General features: G+C 42.5%; 1 protein-coding gene across 1 annotated transcript in view; it reads left to right on the forward strand.

The window, feature by feature from the left end:
* The first annotated feature begins 475 nt into the window (after window positions 1-475).
* The window catches only part of LOC117519438 (alanine aminotransferase 2-like), a 25,286-nt gene continuing 4,177 nt past the window's right edge, over window positions 476-21,584 (forward strand). The window contains exons 1-9 of the mRNA XM_034180783.1: window positions 476-580; window positions 673-781; window positions 873-1,009; window positions 5,709-5,952; window positions 6,033-6,112; window positions 6,196-6,332; window positions 7,228-7,399; window positions 7,848-8,003; window positions 8,568-8,680. Of these exons, the coding sequence (XP_034036674.1) occupies window positions 554-580; window positions 673-781; window positions 873-1,009; window positions 5,709-5,952; window positions 6,033-6,112; window positions 6,196-6,332; window positions 7,228-7,399; window positions 7,848-8,003; window positions 8,568-8,680 (1,175 nt within the window). The 5' untranslated portion in view covers window positions 476-553. The remainder of the gene's footprint in view (window positions 581-672; window positions 782-872; window positions 1,010-5,708; window positions 5,953-6,032; window positions 6,113-6,195; window positions 6,333-7,227; window positions 7,400-7,847; window positions 8,004-8,567; window positions 8,681-21,584) is intronic.

The raw sequence follows: 21,584 nt of genomic DNA on the forward strand, positions 1-21,584 counted from the left end.
TTACCTGGTGAAACAATAATTTTGAATCCACAAAACATCCTATAGAATTTAAACATTTTCTGCCATTATGCTGATTTGAATCAAAATGTTAATTTATTCATCTGCATTAGTGACAACCAATCCCAGTACAGGGATATGCCCCTTACGCTTGGCAAATTAAATTGATACATTAATTCTCACTGATTGGATGATACAGTATTATCTGCTTCTGTGTAGTCAAAAGGTCATGAACCAATAGAAAGTAGGCATTTGACTTCATATTTGGGTTTTAGTAGTAAATATTAGTGTTTCTTTAACCAAATCCTTAAAATAACCATTGAGATTATCCCCTGCACAGTATATTAGCATGCAGCAAAATGTTTGACCTTGGCCTGTGACCTTGACTTTGAAATGACCTTTTTTTGTCCTTGGCTGACCCTCAATCATTCCATCAAGATGGGTCAAGCACTGAAGATCAGCTTTGACCTAAAACGAAGACTGTTCTCTCCAGGCAACACAGACACCCTTCAAGGAGGTGATAGACATCAGCTCAGCTGATCCTCAGCGGGCGGGGATGCCGCCACTCACCTTTGTTCGACAGGTTGGTCTTTAACTGATTTTACCTGTACGGTATGACTGGTCTAACAGCGGCACACTGTGTCCCTCTGGAACATTCTGGGTACTTTTTCTCAGGTTCTGGCAGCGTGTCTGTACTCTGATCTCCTCGGAGATGAGAACTTTCCTCTGGACGTCAGGTTGAGAGCACAGCGGCTTCTTCAGGAATGTCCCGGAGGAAGTGTGGGTGAGGATGAAGCTGAGCTGACCACAGACCTTTACATAATGATCCCGTAGGTCCTGCAAACAGTCTGATTTGTCCTTTGTCTTGGTGACAGGTTCCTACAGTACCTTGCCCTGTGGTCTACCGTACGTCCACCAAAGCATTGCAGAGTTCATCACCAGGCGAGACGATGGAGTGCCTTCATACACAGACGATATAGTGATCTATCCGGGCTCTCTGAAGGCTTTAATGGTGAGAAGATTGTCTGTCACACTATGAGGGATTGAGGAAACATATATGAAATTTTGATATCCATTCATGTTTTTGTTCACATCCTTTTCTCATTTGTTAAATGCATTCCTTGTCAGCTGAATTCTGACGAGTCCATCGGAATGTTTTGTGAGTGCTCAAAACTTTGAGCGGACATAAGGTAGGAAAGCTTTCATGGTTTTTGAGCTCACTGTTGTGTTCCTTCCTCTGAATACTGTTCCAATCTACCCATTGTTTCTCCCCTGCCTCTGTGGTGATTTTGGTTCTGCTGGGTTTTTTTGCTCGATACCACGTGGCCTTTGGACTTTCTTATGGTTTGCCTGCAGCATAAACATACATTAAATTCATATACCTCTGCACACACTCCAAAGCCTTTCTAGGAAGTTGCAGATTGTCTCTATAGATGGAGAATAAGTCACATATTTTAGCACTCTGCAATGGGGACGCCGGTTTTTCACCTTGAAGGTGCTGATCTGTGGAAGTCAACTTAAAAGTGTCACATGCTTTGGCTCCATGAGCGTTTCAGCCCTCAGGTGTTCTTCAGGTGCCACACTCCAGTAACACACCTGATGTTTTTTAATAATGTAAATGGAGTGCAAGACAAATTCACTGACTTGTAAATTTTCAGGAGACTTGTTAAAAGAAGAAAATGGCTGTAAAATTGATAAGTTACAGTGCACTTATCAAAGTGTAACAATTGTATCATTTGTATGTTTTCCATCTACTTTTTATTTGTCTATATAAAAACTGTTTGTTGCACAGTAACTTTGGACATGTTGAAAGTTGGATAAACTTTTCAAAAGGGTCTAATTTGTTATACCTACATTTATTCATTTTTTCCCCTCAAAGTATATTTATGATATAGCTGGAACCTTAAATTACAGTGAGGAAAATAAGTATTTGAACACCCTGCGGTTTTGCAAGTTCTCCCACTTAGAAATCATGGAGGGGTCTGAAATTTTCATCTTAGGTGCATGTCCACTGTGAAAGACATAATCTAAAAAAATCCAGAAATCACAATGTATGATTTTTTAAATAATTTATTTGTATGTTACTGCTGCAAATAAGTATTTGAACACCTACCAACCAGCAAGAATTCTGTCTCTCACAGACCTGTTAATTTTTCTTTAAGAAGCCCTCTTATTCTGCACTCTTTACCTGTATTAATTGCACCTGTTTGAATTTGTTACCTGTATAAAAGACACCTGTTCACACACTCAATCAATCACACTCCAACCTGTCCACCATAGCCAAGCCCAAAGAGCTGTCTAAGGACCCCAGGGACAAAACTGGAGACCTGCACAAGGCTGGGGTGGACTACAGGACAACAGGCAAGCAGCTTGGTAGAAGACAACAACTGTTATGATTATTTATTAGAAAGTGGAAGAAACACAAGATGACTCCCTCGGTCTGGGATTCCATGCAAGATCTCTACAGGAAACCTTTGACCTCTGTACTTGCAAACAAATGCTACTGTACCAAATATTAACATTAATTTTCACAGGTGTTCAAATACTTATTTGCAGCAGTAACATACAAATAAATTATTAAAACATCATACATTGTGATTTCTGGATTTTTTTTTTTTTTTTTTTAGATTATATCTCTCACAGTGGACATGAACCTAAGATGAAAATTTCAGACCCCTCCATGATTTCTAAGTGGGAGAACTTGCATAATTGCAGGGTGTTCAAATACTTATTTTCCTCACTGTATTTCCCCTTTTTCAGTGTCTGGTCATTATATAAAAAAACTGATACATTTACTTTATTTTTGGGCACATTTTAAATTGTTGACATAAAATGCAGTTGTGCCAGAACTGAAACTATGAACAGTTAAATTATTCCTTCACAGAACATAATTACAGAGTCAAGTTATCCAGTAACACAAAGATCACACTGAAGCACTTTACTGCTGTTTTCTAACACAACAAAATTACTTTAGTGAAAACCCCAGAGGTGTGTAAAGTCCAAAGGCATAAAAGAAAAATAATAAAAGTGACAAAACAGAATATGAGGATGATGCAGTATAAAGTGTTACGTTCACATAACAGATTATTACTGCATAATTGTACAACAGCATGTATTATTATTATTATTATTATTATTGCATCTGTTGGTAAACAGAGTATGACACATTACCAGTACAACATGAAGTGTACAGTGTAGACGTCCAGTGAGCCGTTATCTCAGACTGAGGAGATATCAGAGTTTATTGCAGTCCGACAGTCTTTATCTGTGCGTATGGATTGATTTACAGCACCTGCCTGATGGGAGGAGCTTAAACTATGTCTAGGATGAGTGGTATCCTTGATGGTGTTTGTAGCCGTTGACCAATAGGGATTATTTGAGGGGCTGATATTATACCACCTTTAGGGAGCAAAACGTTTATGATATCGATATATTTTCAGGTATATGCATGAAATATTTTATATTTTAAACATGAATGTTATTATAAATAACTACAAATAGATCCAACAACCAGATTAGGATTGTAGTATTGCATCATTCAGCATTTTCATAAAATAGACTTGTCATCCATTTTAGCCCCACCTACCCAGCAGCATAGTGACACTTGTCTGTTGGTGCTATAAAACACCCACTCTGACTGAAAATGAACAACAGCTGGTCGGTTTGCCTCTGTCTCTTGTAGCTCATGTGGCCAAGGGGTGATGGGGTCCTAGCCTTGCTTGACAGCATTGTTTACAATGCTGTTGGAGTGACTTCTGCTGAACAAAATACATAATGAAATAATTTCACTCACTCACTCACTCACTCACTCACTCACTCACTCACTCACTCACTCACTCACTCACTCACTCACTCACTCACTCACTCACTCACTCACTCACTCACTCACTCACTCACTCACTCATCTTCAACCACTTACTGGAGCCTATCCCAACAGTCATAGGTCATGAGGTGGGGTTCACCCTGGACAGGACGCCAGTCTGTCACAGGGCTGCATAAAGACAAACAAACACATTTACACATATGGACAATTCAAAGTTTCCAGTCTATCTAATTGGCATGTCTTTGGATGTGGGAGGAAGCCGGAGCACCCAGAGGGAACCCATACAAACATGGGGAGAACATGTTAACACCACACAGAAAGGTCACATGTGGGAATTGATCCCATGACCTTCTTGCTGTGAGGCAACAGTGCTGACCACTAAGTCACCGTGCTGCCCTAATGACATCATTTCCAACAACTATTTTTTTTTTTTGGTCTTGTTTAACACAGATACCGATATGTCTGTGAAAGGCTCATATTGTCTGATATTACTGGGCAACTGATATATCAGTCAGGCTCTTGTTCTTACAACACACTGCAGGTTTTTTGTTTGTTTTGTTTTGGTGCAGTTGCTGGTCTAGGCTGTCAGGATGCTGTCTGTAATGTATCTATAAAAGTGGACCAACAGCTTCTGAGGGAGGCTAGTTTTCCTTTGGCTTCTCACAAAGCAATGGTGTTGTTGTGCTTTGCTAGCTACCACTGAGATATTGTTTGTCCAGGAGGGGTCCTCTGTGATGGTGACTCCCAGAAACTTGAAGCTGGGGTTTCTCTCTGTAGCCTCTACTTTGATGGACTGTGAGAGGTCTGCAGTGACTTCTTTGGTCTTTTTGGTGTTTGTGTCACACCATGTTGTCAGGCGCTGAACATCCTCGCTTTATGCAGCTTTATTGTTGTTTGATACAAGCCCGATCACAGTCGTACCATCCACAAATTTAACACTAATATTTCATTTGGGTTGACAGTCATGGATGAAAAGTGCTTAGAGGAGTGGGCTTAGCACACAGCCCTGTGGCACACCAGTACTCAGGATGGAAACTGTGTGGATATCCAACCCGACAGACTGGGGGCAGTTGGTGAGAAAGTCCTGTAACCAGTTGCCTATGGATGGAGTTAATCCTAGCACATAGACTTTATTGTGCAGATCTGTAGTCTACAACGAGCATCCTAATGTAGGTGTTGGGCTTTTCAGGTGCTAAAGGGCAGCAATGAGAGATGGCATCTTCAATCAGTTTGCCTGGGAGGCAAACTGATGTTGGTCGAGATCAGGGGTGGGCAGTCATGTGCCATGAAGGGCTGAGACACTGCAGGTTTTCCTTGATACCAATCTCCTCAGCAGGTGATTTCATTGACTATCAGGTGTTTATGATGAGGGGAGAAGCTCATCAGCAAACCCACCTGGTGAGGTGATTGGTTGCAAGGAAAACCTGCAGTGTCTCGGCCCTTGCTGTCCACCCCTGGTCTAGATAAGTTGGAACACAGATGGGAGTGGTTACTCAATGTTCAAAATGCTTTGTGATGACAGGAGAGTGACTGGTCGGTTGTCATTTAGACGAGTTATCAGAGATTTTTTGGAACAGGCATGATAGTCGTCGGTTTTAGGGACATGGGGAGTGTCCACTGTGGGTTAGAATTATTGTCAAAGTCATGAAGGATATTATTCACAATTATGGAAAAAAGAACAGCTGCAGCCTGCAAACATCTTTTGCACACTTGGAAGAGAAAGAGAGCTTTTGGAGCACAAGACATAGGATCAGCCTGCAGAATTCCCTCAGGTTCAACAGTACAGTAGCATCTGATAAGGTTTGTCTGCCTGCAAACTGAGGCAAGAAGCAAGACTGATTTGCACAAACAGTGTGGCTGAATTTTCATTTTTGTTGTGTGTGTTAAGATAGTTGTGAAGCTGCTGACAGGTGAGGAGGCGGAGCATCAGACAGGCGTGTTGACCCCTGTGCCCTGCCCACACACTCTGCCTGTGCTTTTGGATCAAGTCGGGGTGACCTTGGTGCCCTACCACCTGAGAGAGGACCAAGACTGGGCTCTTGATATGGACAAGCTGCACCTAGCCTTGAAGACCGCTAGGGGGAGCTGCAACCCAAGAGCAATTTACATCAGCAACCCAGGAAACCCCACAGGTTCAAAAATATTAAAAAATAACACCACATGGACCTCTCCAAAGTCTCCTCTGTATCCTGAAAATGATTTGTCCCATTAGGTCATGTGCAGGAGAGAAAGACAATCGAGAACGTGATTAAATTTGCTGCCTCTGAGGGCCTCTTCCTATTGGTTGATGAGGTTGTTATAAGCAACACTATAAAAATGACTGTCATCACCTTTTCAGCCTCTTTTTCTGACACACCTTGTCGTGCCCCCTATAGGTGAACCAGGGCAGTGTGTACGGAGAGGGAAGATCATTCCTTTCCTATAAGAAAGTCCTCTTTGAGATGGGACAAAAATACTCAGACATGGTGGAGATGGTGTCTTTCCATTCCATATCCGGTGCCCACTTTGGAGAGTGAGTTTCTTTAACATTATCACTCTTGTTTCATATCAAGGTTTTGTAATTGTTACAGCTGGGCAATTCTATGGTAAGATAATTACAAGGACAGCAAAGTCGAGCCATATTTTAGTTTATGATGAAAAACTGATTGTAGTACCGTTACCGTAGAATTAACCAATTGTTTCTTGAACACAACAGTGGCAGAAATAAAGACAAACACAATGTCAATAACACAAATACAACACAAATGTGGAAAACAAAATAGTCTTGTATAGTCTGTACTGTGCATATGAATGTTTCAGTAACATCCATGGTTGATTCTGCATCCATAGCCAGCAACAGATTGGTCATCACTTTAGTGAGTGCCGTCTCTGTGGAGCGATGTGCCTTAAATGCTCACAGAGGTCACTGGAGATTGTCCAGCATTTTTCACAATTTAATTAAAAGTGATAACTTTGGTGAAGTGATGGTCTAGAGCACAGGTGGCAACTGATTCTAGAAAGGCCCAAGAGGGGGCAGGTTTTCTTTGTAACCACCAACTCCACCAGGTGATTTCAACTGATTAGCAAAGTGGCTTGAGCATCTACTTCAGATGGAAAGGTTTGATGGAAATGCAGATCTATAAGTGAAACCTGGCTACTTGTGGATTAACTGGAAGTTTAAGGATAACTGGTGGGCTTCAAACCAGAACCTTCTTGGTGGGCTTCAGTGCTGCTAACTGCTGTGATGTATATGTGCTTTTGTTTCACTATATTAGGATATTCTTTACTGTTGTTCAATAGCTGTGGACAGATGAATGTTGTGCTTAAGTTTGGGTGCCGTCATCCTGACCAGGACTACAGTTTCTTTGTCATGTTTGAGGGCTAAGATCATTATTTGTCACGTTATCATGTGCTCACTCTGGCTGCAGGTGTTGTCTGAGAGGAGGCTACTTGGAAGCCATCAACATGGACCCAGCAGTGAAGACGTATTTGAAAGTTCTGAAAGGTCTTAGTTCTCCTCCCGTCTTACCACAGCTTGTTCTGGAACTGTTGGCTAACCCTCCCATGCCTGGAGATCCTTCATATGAGACCTACAGACAGGTAAGCAAACAACATGACGTCATGTCATCACAGCAGCTTAAAGAACCAAAGAGTCACCAGGAAGCTCAGGAACTAGCAGTCATAAAAGCCAAACTGTTCTTAACACCTGAGCACACCTGGGCTTGAAGACAGTAATGGCCGTGGCAATGTGGCATTTTCACTCCAATGATCTTGATCTTCGCTCAAATGATTGACCCCTGGTTGATCTTTCCAGGAACACGCTTTAATCCATCTAAATGCATCCCACACTGTCCAAATTTAGATGAATATCTAATTTCTTGACCTCATCCTTTGCCAAAATTATATGTTTTAACAGCAATTTTGGACTCAACCTTCACTGTCATATCATGTTTGGTAGAAAGCAGCAAAAGGACCTGAGAGGAATCAAGCAACACGCAAACAGGCTACAAATGGCTACAGTGTGGTTGTTTCTGTGCATCATTTTTAGGAGCTTGTCTCTAGTCAGACGACTCTGTCCCAGAATGCTCAGCGGGCTTGTGACTTCCTGAACACTTTACCAGGGATGAGCTGTCGACCAGCGATGGGGGGAATCTACACGTTCGCCCGTCTGCAGCTTCCATGTTGGTTCATAAAAGAAGCAAAGGTTGGTGGCACAGATGGTTTCCTTTTGGACCCACACTGCAGAACATTATTATTATTATTATCTATCCATGTAATATTCCCACCATGTTTGAATCATCTAGGCTTCTTGGTTGTCAAGATATACAAGAAAAGGTGTTTTTCACAACATGTTTCCCTTGACCTTTGTCCAAAATCAATTTACTTTGAGATATCAAAGATATCAAAGTAATATTGTCATCACGTTTGAAAGGAATCCATTCAGCTGTTTTTGAGTTATCTTGTCCGCAGATACACATGCCAATGAAAACAAGATCCTGCTCACCACTTCCTTGACACACGGGGTAAAACAACAACAAAAGCAAATCAGTTTGCCAAAGCTGTGATTGGACTTTTAAATACATCCCATCCCCCTTTTTTTAAAGGCAAAATTTATCTTCATAGCAAAAGTGTAAATGATAACTCTTACTTTTTGCAGTTTCTGAGATATTTTTATATATTTTGTTGAAATGACTCCTCAAGTCATGTCTGGGAGCGTGGGCTGGTGTGTGTATGATTTTTTTTTTTTTTTTTTTTTTTTTATTTGCAGGCTTTAGGAGTTCAGGCAGATGCACTTTATTGTCAGAGGTTACTGGAGCAGGAAGGAGTTTGTGTGGGAGCAGGAAGTGACAACGGGCAGCTGGAGTCGAACTACTACATCAGGTTAGACAAAGACCTTGTCCTACCTGTGAGGATGCTTCGGGAACAGAATGGGATGTTACAAAGACTGAAATGAATCAAAAGATTAACAAAAGCACAATAAAAGAGTAAAGAAAAGTAAAAAAAAAAAAAAAAAAAATTAAGCACAGTAACACAATATGCCAGTATGCTAGCCATAGGAAAGAGAAGATAAGTGCGTCTTAAGTCTGGACTTGAAAGTCTCTACAGAATCTGACTGTTTTATTGACGCAGGGAGATCATTCCACAAAACAGGGGCATGATAAGAGAAAGCTCTGTGACCCACAGACTTCTTTTTCACCTTAGGAACACCCTGCACCCTGAGAACATAAAGCCCGGGCCGGTACGTAAGGTTTAATTAGGTCAGCTAAGTAGGGAGGTGCCAGTCTGTGAACAATTTTATAGGTTAGTAGCAGAACCTTAAAATCTGATCTCACTGTGACAGGAAGCCAGTGAAGAGATGCCAAAATGGGTGTAATGTGGTCAAACTTTCTGCTTTGTGTCAAAAGTCTAGCTGCAGCATTTTGAACCATTTGGAGACCCCTAATGCTGGACGTTGGTAAACCAAAAAACAGAAAACTGCAGTTGTCCAGTCTAGAAGAGATAAAAGCATGAATCAGCATCAGCCATAGACAGGATGGGACGAATCTTCACTATATTTCGCAGAGGGAAGAAAGTGTCGTGGTCCTTCTTTTGATCGTCTCAGGATGTCTTTGTTAGATAACACAAACTAATTGCAAGTGGTTTGCTAGAAAAGGACACAACACTTTGGAATAATTCAGCCTTAAGCAAGATAAAATGCACAGAGTTTTTAAGTTTATTTAAGCCTTCAACACAGAGCTTATACAAACTGAGTCCTCTAGAGAGACTGAATATGTGACGACCGCGCTCATCTATTTATTGGAGACCCGCGGGCATCGCTCCTCCTTCAACTTTTTTATTTATTTTATTCCCAAGACATGGTTTTCTATTGGAAGCGTCCTCTAGTGAACCCTAAGCAGGTGTTAGGCCATTATTTCAATGTGACAAACGCTCCCATTAAAACTTGAAGGATTTACAACTGATTTTTTTAAAAGACCTCCGGCCACAGGTGCAGCTGGCCTGAGGCCCCCTGCACCTGGCCTACGGGAAAGCACCTAAGAGGCCTTGGAAAGCCCCTGACAGACCGAATGACTAATAGAGCCCTTTTTTTGGGGGTTGAACACCTGCTAGTTCAGCCAGAGGACATACAGTTCAGATCAGGACACTTGATAGTTCATCATAGTTCAAATAAGGACCTAAAAATTCTTCTACAGTCCCTCCTCTGGGACTCGAAAGAGTCCCATTACATCAACTATACTCTTGGGTTGTTTACTGACAAGACATCCTCATTTGTGCATTGCAATAAAAAATCACATCACTCAAATTACTGATAACTCTGGTGCGGATATGAATATAAGTGATACTTTACACGGTAAATATATTTAAGTGCAGGTGAACCTACATACTAAGGCACAAGGTGATCAATTAGCTGGATTATATCAACGCAAGGTGACATTCAAACATTGAGTTTTGGTGTAATTCAAGGCACTTAAAATGGCCACATAAAACAAGTTACAGCAACCTCTTAATCATGGCAAAGTAAAGGCATTACATTGACATTAGTGCAACCAATCATCTTCTGGCATCTATTGTCTCACTCAACCAGAAGCTCCAACCCATTATACTTGGTTCTACATATTATTTTGTTAAAGCGTCACACATTTATTTTTTAAATGCCTCAAATAACCCCTACATTACCACTATTTAGTCAACCAATCAAGAAACTATTCTAAGGTTAGCACAGCTATATCTAGTTAAATGATAAACACAATAAATGGTTTCCCTTCATGTCCGTCCTTAAGTCATTTGCCTTAGTCAATCATATAATGGTTTTCATTATAGGCCATTTCTCAACATTTTCCACTTTGTTTTTCTTCTTTTTCAGCTTGTTTTCTAATGCCCTTTTTGGCCAGACGCCAAATTTAGGCGATGCATGTCTCTTGAGGCATGCTATAATTTAAGAAAAAGGGGTCCCTATGGTGCATCTTTACTACTAAATCTCCAAACACGCCGTGTAAGGGTCCCCTTTTTATAACTTTGCAATGTGATATCTATGTGTATGCATTTAGCTTTATCTGTGTTACGCAGATCAATCAATCAATTTTTTTATATAGCGCCAAATCACAACAAACAGTTGCCCCAAGGCGCTTTATATTGTAAGGCAAGGCCATACAATAATTATGTAAAACCCCAACGGTCAAAACGACCCCCTGTGAGCAAGCACTTGGCTACAGTGGGAAGGAAAAACTCCCTTTTAACAGGAAGAAACCTCCAGCATAACCAGGCTCAGGGAGGGGCAGTCTTCTGCTGGGACTGGTTGGGGCTGAGGGAGAGAACCAGGAAAAAGACATGCTGTGGAGGGGAGCAGAGATCGATCACTAATGATTAAATGCAGAGTGGTGCATACAGAGCAAAAAGAGAAAGAAACAGTGCATCATGGGAACCCCCCAGCAGTCTACGTCTATAGCAGCATAACTAAGGGATGGTTCAGGGTCACCTGATCCAGCCCTAACTATAAGCTTTAGCAAAAAGGAAAGTTTTAAGCCTAATCTTAAAAGTAGAGAGGGTGTCTGTCTCCCTGATCTGAATTGGGAGCTGGTTCCACAGGAGAGGAGCCTGAAAGCTGAAGGCTCTGCCTCCCATTCTACTCTTACAAACCCTAGGAACTACAAGTAAGCCTGCAGTCTGAGAGCGAAGCGCTCTATTGGGGTGATATGGTACTACGAGGTCCCTAAGATAAGATGGGACCTGATTATTCAAAACCTTATAAGTAAGAAGAAGAATTTTAAATTCTATTCTAGAATTAACAGGAAGCCAATGAAGAGAGGCCAATATGGGTGAGATATGCTCTCTCCTTCTAGTCCCCGTCAGTACTCTAGCTGCAGCATTTTGAATTAACTGAAGGCTTTTTAGGGAACTTTTAGGACAACCTGATAATAATGAATTACAATAGTCCAGCCTAGAGGAAATAAATGCATGAATTAGTTTTTCAGCATCACTCTGAGACAAGACCTTTCTGATTTTAGAGATATTGCGTAAATGCAAAAAAGCAGTCCTACATATTTGTTTAATATGCGCTTTGAATGACATATCCTGATCAAAAATGACTCCAAGATTTCTCACAGTATTACTAGAGGTCAGGGTAATGCCATCCAGAGTAAGGATCTGGTTAGACACCATGTTTCTAAGATTTGTGGGGCCAAGTACAATAACTTCAGTTTTATCTGAGTTTAAAAGCAGGAAATTAGAGGTCATCCATGTCTTTATGTCTGTAAGACAATCCTGCAGTTTAGCTAATTGGTGTGTGTCCTCTGGCTTCATGGATAGATAAAGCTGGGTATCATCTGCGTAACAATGAAAATTTAAGCAATATCATCTAATAATACTGCCTAAGGGAAGCATGTATAAAGTGAATAAAATTGGTCCTAGCACAGAACCTTGTGGAACTCCATAATTAACTTTAGTCTGTGAAGAAGATTCCCCATTTACATGAACAAATTGTAATCTATTAGACAAATATGATTCAAACCACCGCAGCGCAGTGCCTTTAATACCTATGGCATGCTCTAATCTCTGTAATAAAATTTTATGGTCAACAGTATCAAAAGCAGCACTGAGGTCTAACAGAACAAGCACAGAGATGAGTCCACTGTCCGAGGCCATAAGAAGATCATTTGTAACCTTCACTAATGCTGTTTCTGTACTATGATGAATTCTAAAACCTGACTGAAACTCTTCAAATAGACCATTCCTCTGCAGATGATCAGTTAGCTGTTTTACAACTACCCTTTCAAGAATTTTTGAGAGAAAAGGAAGGTTGGAGATTGGCCTATAATTAGCTAAGATAGCTGGGTCAAGTGATGGCTTTTTAAATAATGGTTTAATTACTGCCACCTTAAAAGCCTGTGGTACATAGCCAACTAACAAAGATAGATTGATCATATTTAAGATCGAAGCATTAAATAATGGTAGGGCTTCCTTGAGCAGCCTGGTAGGAATGGGGTCTAATAAACATGTTGATGGTTTGGATGAAGTAACTAATGAAAATAACTCAGACAGAACAATCGGAGAGAAAGAGTCTAACCAAATACCGGCATCACTGAAAGCAGCCAAAGATAACGATACGTCTTTGGGATGGTTATGAGTAATTTTTTCTCTAATAGTTAAAATTTTGTTAGCAAAGAAAGTCATGAAGTCATTACTAGTTAAAGTTAATGGAATACTCAGCTCAATAGAGCTCTGACTCTTTGTCAGCCTGGCTACAGTGCTGAAAAGAAACCTGGGGTTGTTCTTATTTTCTTCAATTAGTGATGAGTAGAAAGATGTCCTAGCTTTATGGAGGGCTTTTTTTTATAGAGCAACAGACTCTTTTTCCAGGCTAAGTGAAGATCTTCTAAATTAGTGAGACGCCATTTCCTCTCCAACTTACGGGTTATCTGCTTTAAGCTACGAGTTTGTGAGTTATACCACGGAGTCAGACACTTCTGATTTAAAGCTCTCTTTTTCAGAGGAGCTACAGCATCCAAAGTTGTCTTCAATGAGGATGTAAAACTATTGACGAGATACTCTATCTCCCTTACAGAGTTTAGGTAGCTACTCTGCACTGTGTTGGTATATGGCATTAGAGAACATAAAGAAGGAATCATATCCTTAAACCTAGTTACAGCGCTTTCTGAAAGACTTCTAGTGTAATGAAACTTATTCCCCACTGCTGGGTAGTCCATCAGAGTAAATGTAAATGTTATTAAGAAATGATCAGACAGAAGGGAGTTTTCAGGGAATACTGTTAAGTCTTCTATTTCCATACCATAAGTCAGAACAAGATCTAAGATATGATTAAAGTGGTGGGTGGACTCATTTACTTTTTGAGCAAAGCCAATAGAGTCTAATAATAGATTAAATGCAGTGTTGAGGCTGTCATTCTCAGCATCTGTATGGATGTTAAAATCGCCCACTATAATTATCTTATCTGAGCTAAGCACTAAGTCAGACAAAAGGTCTGAAAATTCACAGAGAAACTCACAGTAACGACCAGGTGGACGATAGATAATAACAAATAAAACTGGTTTTTGGGACTTCCAATTTGGATGGACAAGACTAAGAGACAAGCTTTCAAATGAATTAAAGCTCTGTCTGGGTTTTTGATTAATTAATAAGCTGGGATGGAAGATTGCTGCTAATCCTCCGCCCCGGCCCGTGCTACGAGCATTCTGACAGTTAGTGTGACTCGGGGGTGTTGACTCATTTAAACTAACATATTCATCCTGCTGTAACCAGGTTTCTGTTAGGCAGAATAAATCAATATGTTGATCAGTTATTATATCATTTACCAACAGGGACTTAGAAGAGAGAGACCTAATGTTTAATAGACCACATTTAACTGTTTTAGTCTGTGGTGCAGTTGAAGGTGCTATATTATTTTTTCTTTTTGAATTTTTATGCTTAAATAGATTTTTGCTGGTTGATAGTCTGGGAGCAGGCACCGTCTCTACGGGGATGGGGTAATGAGGGGATGGCAGGGGGAGAGAAGCTGCAGAGAGGTGTGTAAGACTACAACTCTGCTTCCTGGTCCCAACCCTGGATAGTCACGGTTTGGAGGATTTAAGAAAATTGGCCAGATTTCTAGAAATGAGAGCTGCTCCATCCAAAGTGGGATGGATGCCGTCTCTCCTAACAAGACCAGGTTTTCCCCAGAAGCTTTGCCAATTATCTATGAAGCCCACCTCATTTTTTGGACACCACTCAGACAGCCAGCAATTCAAGGAGAACATGCGGCTAAACATGTCACTCCCGGTCCGATTGGGGAGGGGCCCAGAGAAAACTACAGAGTCCGACATTGTTGTTGCAAAGTTACACACCGATTTAATGTTAATTTTAGTGACCTCCGATTGGCGTAACCGGGTGTCATTACTGCCGACGTGAATTACAATCTTACCAAATTTACGCTTAGCCTTAGCCAGCAGTTTCAAATTTCCTTCAATGTCGCCTGCTCTGGCCCCCGGAAGACAATTGAATATGGTTGCTGGTGTCGCTAACTTCACATTTCTCAAAACAGAGTCGCCAATAACCAGAGTTTGATCCTCGGCGGGTGTGTCGTCGAGTGGGGAAAAACGGTTAGAGATGTGAACGGGTTGGCGGTGTACACGGGGCTTCTGTTTAGGGCTACGCTTCCTCCTCACAGTCACCCAGTCGGCCTGCTTTCCCGGCTGCTCGGGATCTGCCAGGGGGTAACTAATGGCGGCTAAGCTACCTTGGTCCGCACCGACTACAGGGGCCTGGCTAGCTGTAGAATTTTCCACGGTGCGGAGCCGAGTCTCCAATTCGCCCAGCCTGGCCTCCAAAGCTACGAATAAGCTACACTTATTACAAGTACCATTACTGCTAAAGGAGGCCGAGGAATAACTAAACATTTCACACCCAGAGCAGAAAAGTGCGGGAGAGACAGGAGAAGCCGCCATGCTAAATCGGCTAAGAGCTAGTAGCTATGCTAAGCTAGCGGATTCCTAAAAACACGCAAAGTGAATAATGTGTAAATAATTTAGAGGTGATTCAGCAGAAGGAGTGCTTTAGTTAAGGCACGTAAAGATTACACTGGGAAACAAATCGTAATCTAGATAACTAGATCAATCTAACTGCGCAGATTAAACAGCTAATAGATACAGAAAAACACCGCTGTGCTCCGGAACAGGAAGTGATACAATACCGCAGTGAGAGCCAACCACCAGTAGAGGCAAGCCACTGGCACATGTGACTGTCTTCATGGCATCTGCGGAAGGGGTGTGTTCCCGAGTCCAAAGGGTCCTTCAGATGATGGTGGAGTCCTCGGGCCGACTCTTGCTGTAGGCAGATTCTGTGAAGCCGTCATCGCCAGGTGCTGGAACGATGAGGATCTTTCTGTTGCCAACTGGTTTAGCTGCTGGATGGATGGCGGCTGTGGCGACCAATCATGGCTCGACCGTCCCTCCAGTATATCCTCTTCTCCAAACAGTTCTGAGAGTCCAATCAGACTTGATAGAGGCAGATCAGGCATAAGTCCCTGATCAGGGGAGTCTGGTCTCTCAGCCATACTCCTGTGTCCTATTAATATACATATACGTTCATTATTACAGCTCCATGTCATTCTTTCAGATACTGTCTATCCTATCCCTCATTGTTGTGGGTGCATGTGTGTGAATGTAAATGTGCGTGCATGTCTTCTTCCTCGTCTACAATATCACCAAGCACGGTCCATCCCAGTCCTCCCTATCTGGGGTATACGCCACAATATTAGGTAGCTGGGGGCTGTCGGGGAGGATAATTGGTATTTCATCCATTTCCATATATTCTGGTTCTCTGTCTATTTCGTTTGTGCTTTCTTCTAGAGCTCGGACGGCTAACAGTGGGAGCTGTCCTACTGTGGATGTAATCAATTTATTGACCAGAAATTTTATCAAGGGAATACCACAACATATTACCAGCAAGACCGCCACCCCTGTTAGTGCCAAGATTACACCTATCTGATATAACCAGTCTTTCCATGATATCCAACCTCTCCTTAGAGCCCCAAATAATGTAAATAGTGGGCCAATATTCACTCCATTCCCTACGATGTATCCAGAATCGTCAGTTTCATTTCTCCCTCCTATGGAGTTACTTAATAGTTCCTGTTGCATCTCTTCAAGTGTGGTTAAGAGCTCTGTCAAATTTCCATCTTCCCCTGTATGCATGGGAATAGCTGTGCAACATTCGGTGGCTTTGATCATAATACAAACTCCTTGTTCATCAGCCATCATCATCTCGATAGCTAATCTATTTTGCATTGTCATTAGCGAGGTGGCGTGCAGTTGTTCGGTTAAGGCTCCTACAGCTGCCAATGTCCAATTCAAATATCTTTGTTGATTATACCACAAGTAATTAATCCACTGCACCTCCTGGAACCTAGAACGGATTTTTGGAGTAACCCCGAACAGAGCCAATGCCCATCCCCATTTATCCGCGTCTTCATCTGCTTTAACTCTGCTACTGTCTATGGCTTCTAATTGTCGGGGTATCCCTTCTGGTATCCCGTCTCTTACTGTGACGTTGTAGTCTGTTTTAAATGTCATTATTCCTCTTTTCTTACGAAGTTTCTGTGGCATGGGTTGTATTGAATTTGGCATTTCAATTACTGTTATTGCTCCTGTGAGCATCACGGGAGCACAAAGGCCTTTCCAATTCGGGGACAGCGATGACAGGAGTTTCCTTTTTTGTCCGCATATCCAAAAGATGTCAGCTAAGGGTACCGTTCCCTTAGCTAAATTTGGAGTAGATACCCATGAAGCATGGGTGAGATTCAGTCCAATTACAGACCCCCCTGTGGCCGGTACTATTTGTTCACACTGTATGCCTGCTGCAGGCAGGGTGTGACATATGGTAATGTTCCATGATGCTTTGGCCGGTTTATATTCTTGCTGCTTTTGCATACACTGTATGTGGTGTTTTGACTGGGTCGTCCCTACCTGCCAATCGCTTATGTATTATGCTACTAAGCCTTTAGCTATACAAAATGGGTGTATCATCCCTTTCTCTATCTTAATCATAGGTGGAACGGTTCCTTCTGTACTTAGAGGCACTGGACAATGTTTACTGTCGGCAGCATATTTTTCGTCCCCTACTGCCATTTTCATAACACAATGTGTATAGCACTCTGCTTGGTCTGAGTTATGTTGGGGACTCCTATAACAGTTGTTGATATCAGGTAGGGGTTTAGCCTGAGGTATCACACCCTTCCGGTGACAGGCTATGCAAGGCTTTTCACTGATCTGCCTAGCTGAAAATTTCAACCACTGGTAAAATAAATTGGTCTTCAACCCTTGTGTGCGGGCTAGGTCTGTACTGGGATCCCATCTCCCTAAGTGACTGCTTGTTTCTAGGCTTCTAATTGTCCTCTTTTTCCTTGGTTTGATTTTTACCCATTTTGTGGCTTCATGTACTGTAACAGTTATGTCTTGCTTGGTTTCCCTGCATCCTCTTTTATCACAAATTACCTCTATGTTGAGTGTTCCCTCCTCTTCACATTTGATGCTAATGGCTTCGCCTAATATGTAATCCCCCAGCTTTCCCTGTATTCCTATGTTCTTGTAGGCTTTTGATTTAATGTATACCAAATTATATGTTTTTCCTGTGTTTAGAATGCCTTGTTTAGTTGCTATTGCGGCCATGGCCACGGCACAGTCCGTTGTATGTTTTGGATGTCTATTTTCTCCCATACTGACCACCAGTAGTGTGGACAATCCCTTGACTAATTCCTTAATCATTGCTCTGATGACTGTTGAGATGTGCTACTAGATGTGCTACTGAGTGAGCCGTCGCTAGATGAGCTGTCACTAGGGATGTGTGGTGTATCTGTGCTTTGTCTGGGTTGTACTTCCTGCGGTTCTTCTGTCGGTAAATCTACTGAGTTGCTGTCCGAGTCTGATGTCTCCTGTGGCCTGTCTATCTGTCGGTCTGTATCTCTGTCTGTCTGTTGGCCTGCGTCTCCAGTTGTTTCTGAGTCTGCATCTGAGTCTGTCGCTGCTCTATCTGGCAGGGATCCACTACTCTCTGAAGCTGTGCGTCGTCTTTGTTCAATCAGTCTCTGTGAGCGCCTTGGTCGGTGTTCGCCTGGCTGCAGGGAGGCGTGGCCTTCCCTCGGTGCTGCTTCTGGCTGCAGGGAGGCGTGGCCATCCCTCGGTGCTGCTGTAGGGTCTCTGGCTTCTCTTGCTTCCCCCCTTGGCCTGGCGGCTCTGCCAAGACGAGCTTGCCGAGGCCGCAGGGCCACCAACCCTACAGCAGTGGTTTAAATGGAACCAAGTGTCCTTACCGTCTACTCTGACTGCTGTACGTGAGGCAAGAATAACTTTAAAAGGACCTTCTCGGCGGGGCCTGTCCCACTTCTTTTTGAACACTTTGACATAAACCAGATCACCAGGCTGGATGGTCTGATTTTCAAGTGGAATCTCTGCTTCTCTGTCTTCTGTAGCACCTTTGACCTGCAAAAAGATAGTTTTTCTGTATTTGGGTTAACTGTCTCAGATAATTATGCCATTCGTCTTGTAGCTGCTCCAGCGATGGTCCTTCGTAGGGTCCTCTCAGGTATGGAATAGGCATCGGCCGACCTGTAAGAGCTTCAAATGGTGTCAAATGGGTTAGTCGGTTAGTTTGTGAGCGCATTGACAATAAAGCAAGCGGCAACGCATCCAGCCAGGTTAGTTTGCCATTGCTGTCTGCTATGATTTTTGCTAGTTTGTTCTTTAAAATGCCATTAGCCCGTTCCACTGCCCCATTTGATTGAGGGTGATAAACACACCCAAATTTCTGTTTGATACCCAATTGTTTGAATGTTTCTTGTGTAACCTTGGCTACAAAAGCCCTACCGTTGTCAGATGAGATAGTATCTGGAATGCCAAATCTTGGAAAGATGTCTCGGCACAGGAATTTGGCTACCGTTTTATGGTCTTGATTTGCAAAGGCTACTGCCTCAATCCATCGGCTGAATCTGCATATCACTACTAAAACATATCTCATTCGTTTAACTCGGTTTTCAGCTCCCATGTCTATGAAATCCATCATAAGATGTCTGAATGGCCCATCAGGGACCGGAATGTGGGCTAAAGGGGCTGTGAATGATTTCCGGACATTGTACTGTGCACATACCTCACACTCATTCAACAAACGGTCCACTGTAGCTGCCATATATGGTGACCACCAGACAGCTTTTAGTTTGTTCATAATTTGGACCCGCGAACAATGATCAGGTCCGTGGGCCCAAATGATTGCATGTCGTAATAAATTGGTGGGTAACACAAAATGTCCATGACTACTGGGCCACAGCTTGTCCGCTGGCCCCTGACTACGTGTCTCAATAGCGCCTCGTTTAGCCCACATTCGTTTTTCTTCTCCACTGGCCCTACTTTGAGTCACTATCAGTGCGTCAAGTGAAACCAGTGGGGCACAATCTTGGATGGTTAGCAGGGGAAACATATTTTCCCCTTGTGCTCCTTTGCGAGCTGCGTCATCTGCTAGGTTGTTACCTTGAGCTATGATGTTATTATTCTTTTGATGACCTGCACATTTAATGATGGCTACCTCAGACGGTAATTGGAGAGCTTGTAACAGTTGGGAAATTGCTTCTCCATGAGTGACAGGGGTGCCATCTGCTCTCAGGAATCCCCTTTGTTTCCAAATGTTTGCATGTATATGACATACGCCATAAGCGTAGGCTGAGTCTGTGTAAATATTAACACGTTGATCTTTAGCTATCTGGCAAGCCATAGTTAAGGTTTTGGTTTCTGCCAGTTGGGCTGAACAAGGCTGATCAATTCCTTGGGACTCCAGTAATTCAAAGGTCTCGCCATCCGTGTTTAGTTTAACAATCCCCATACCCGCATGCAATCCCGCGGCATCCCGAAAGCATGAGCCATCCACGAACAGGGTTAGATCTGCATCTATGGCGTGATTATACAAATGGCTGGCTCTCAAAAATTTCTCTGTCTCTGCCACACAGTTATGTGGAGTACCATCTAACGGTGTGGTCAATTTGGTGGCGGGATTCACCGTGTGACAACGTTGTATTGTTATTTCTGGAGCGGACAACACAACTTCATATCCAGTGCGTCTAGCTTGTGTTAAGACAAAACGTTGACTGGTTAGCAGGGCATGTAACTGATGCGACGTGTACAACGTTACTGCATGTCCCATGATTATGGATGATGCTTTTTGAAATGCAAAGGTAGCTGCTGCTAGACCCTGATAGCATGGTGACAATCCTGTTTCAATGTTGTCAAGCTTTGTACTATAATAGGCCAATGGTTGTTTTCCTTCATTTGTTTCCTGCATTAGTACAGCACAAGCATATCCAGCTTTTTCAGTAACATACAAATGGAAAGGTTTCCCATAATCTGGGTTACCTAACGCGGGAGCAGATTGCATGTCTGTTTTTAGGGCCTCAAAAGCTCCCGTTGCCTCATCTGTCCAGACGAGGAGAGCTGCATTGCTTGTTTGCCCCACTGCTCTAATCATGGCACGCAAAGGTGCAGTTTTTATAGCATAATCACAAATCCACGGCCGACTGCACCCTGCCATCCCAAGGAATGAAAGCATCTGTCCCACTGTTTGGGGTTTGGGAGCCTTGATTATAGCCTCCACTTGTCTTGGGGCTATACATTGCGTGGTCCCACACAACTGTCTTCCCAAGTATTCTACTTGTTGTTTGCAGAACTGCAATTTGTCCTTACTTACTTTATGACATCCATCTGCCAATGCATGCAATACAATTAATGAATCTTTTTCACACTGTTCTTGAGTCTCTGATGCAATAAGGAGATCATCCATATATTGCACCAATGTACTGGGTATGTCAAGGTGTTGTAAATCTTCAGCCAGGACTTTGTTAAAGATGGCTGGGGACAGGTTCAGTCCCTGAGGTAGCCGTGTATACGTTAGCTGTTGTCCCAGAAATGTGAATGCAAACAAATGTTGTGAATCTGGGTGCACAGGCACACTGAAATAGGCTGAACACAGATCGATTACTGTGTACCATTTTGCTCCAGCAGGGATGCTTGATAGTATAGTATGCGGATCAGGTACTATAGGTGCATCCATTTCTATTATTGCATTGATAGGACGCAGATCATGTACCAGGCGATACTCTTTGGTATTGTTTTTAGGGATAGGATAGATAGGAGTATTGCATGGGCTTGCAGTTTTTATTAAAACTCCAGCTGCCATTAGTCCCTTAATTACTGGTTTTATGCCTTCAATAGCCTGAGGTTTTAATGGATATTGCCTTTGGTGAGGCAGTTTTGCTCCC

The sequence above is a fragment of the Thalassophryne amazonica genome, chromosome 10 (assembly GCF_902500255.1).
Source record: "Thalassophryne amazonica chromosome 10, fThaAma1.1, whole genome shotgun sequence".
Taxonomy (NCBI): domain Eukaryota; kingdom Metazoa; phylum Chordata; class Actinopteri; order Batrachoidiformes; family Batrachoididae; genus Thalassophryne; species Thalassophryne amazonica.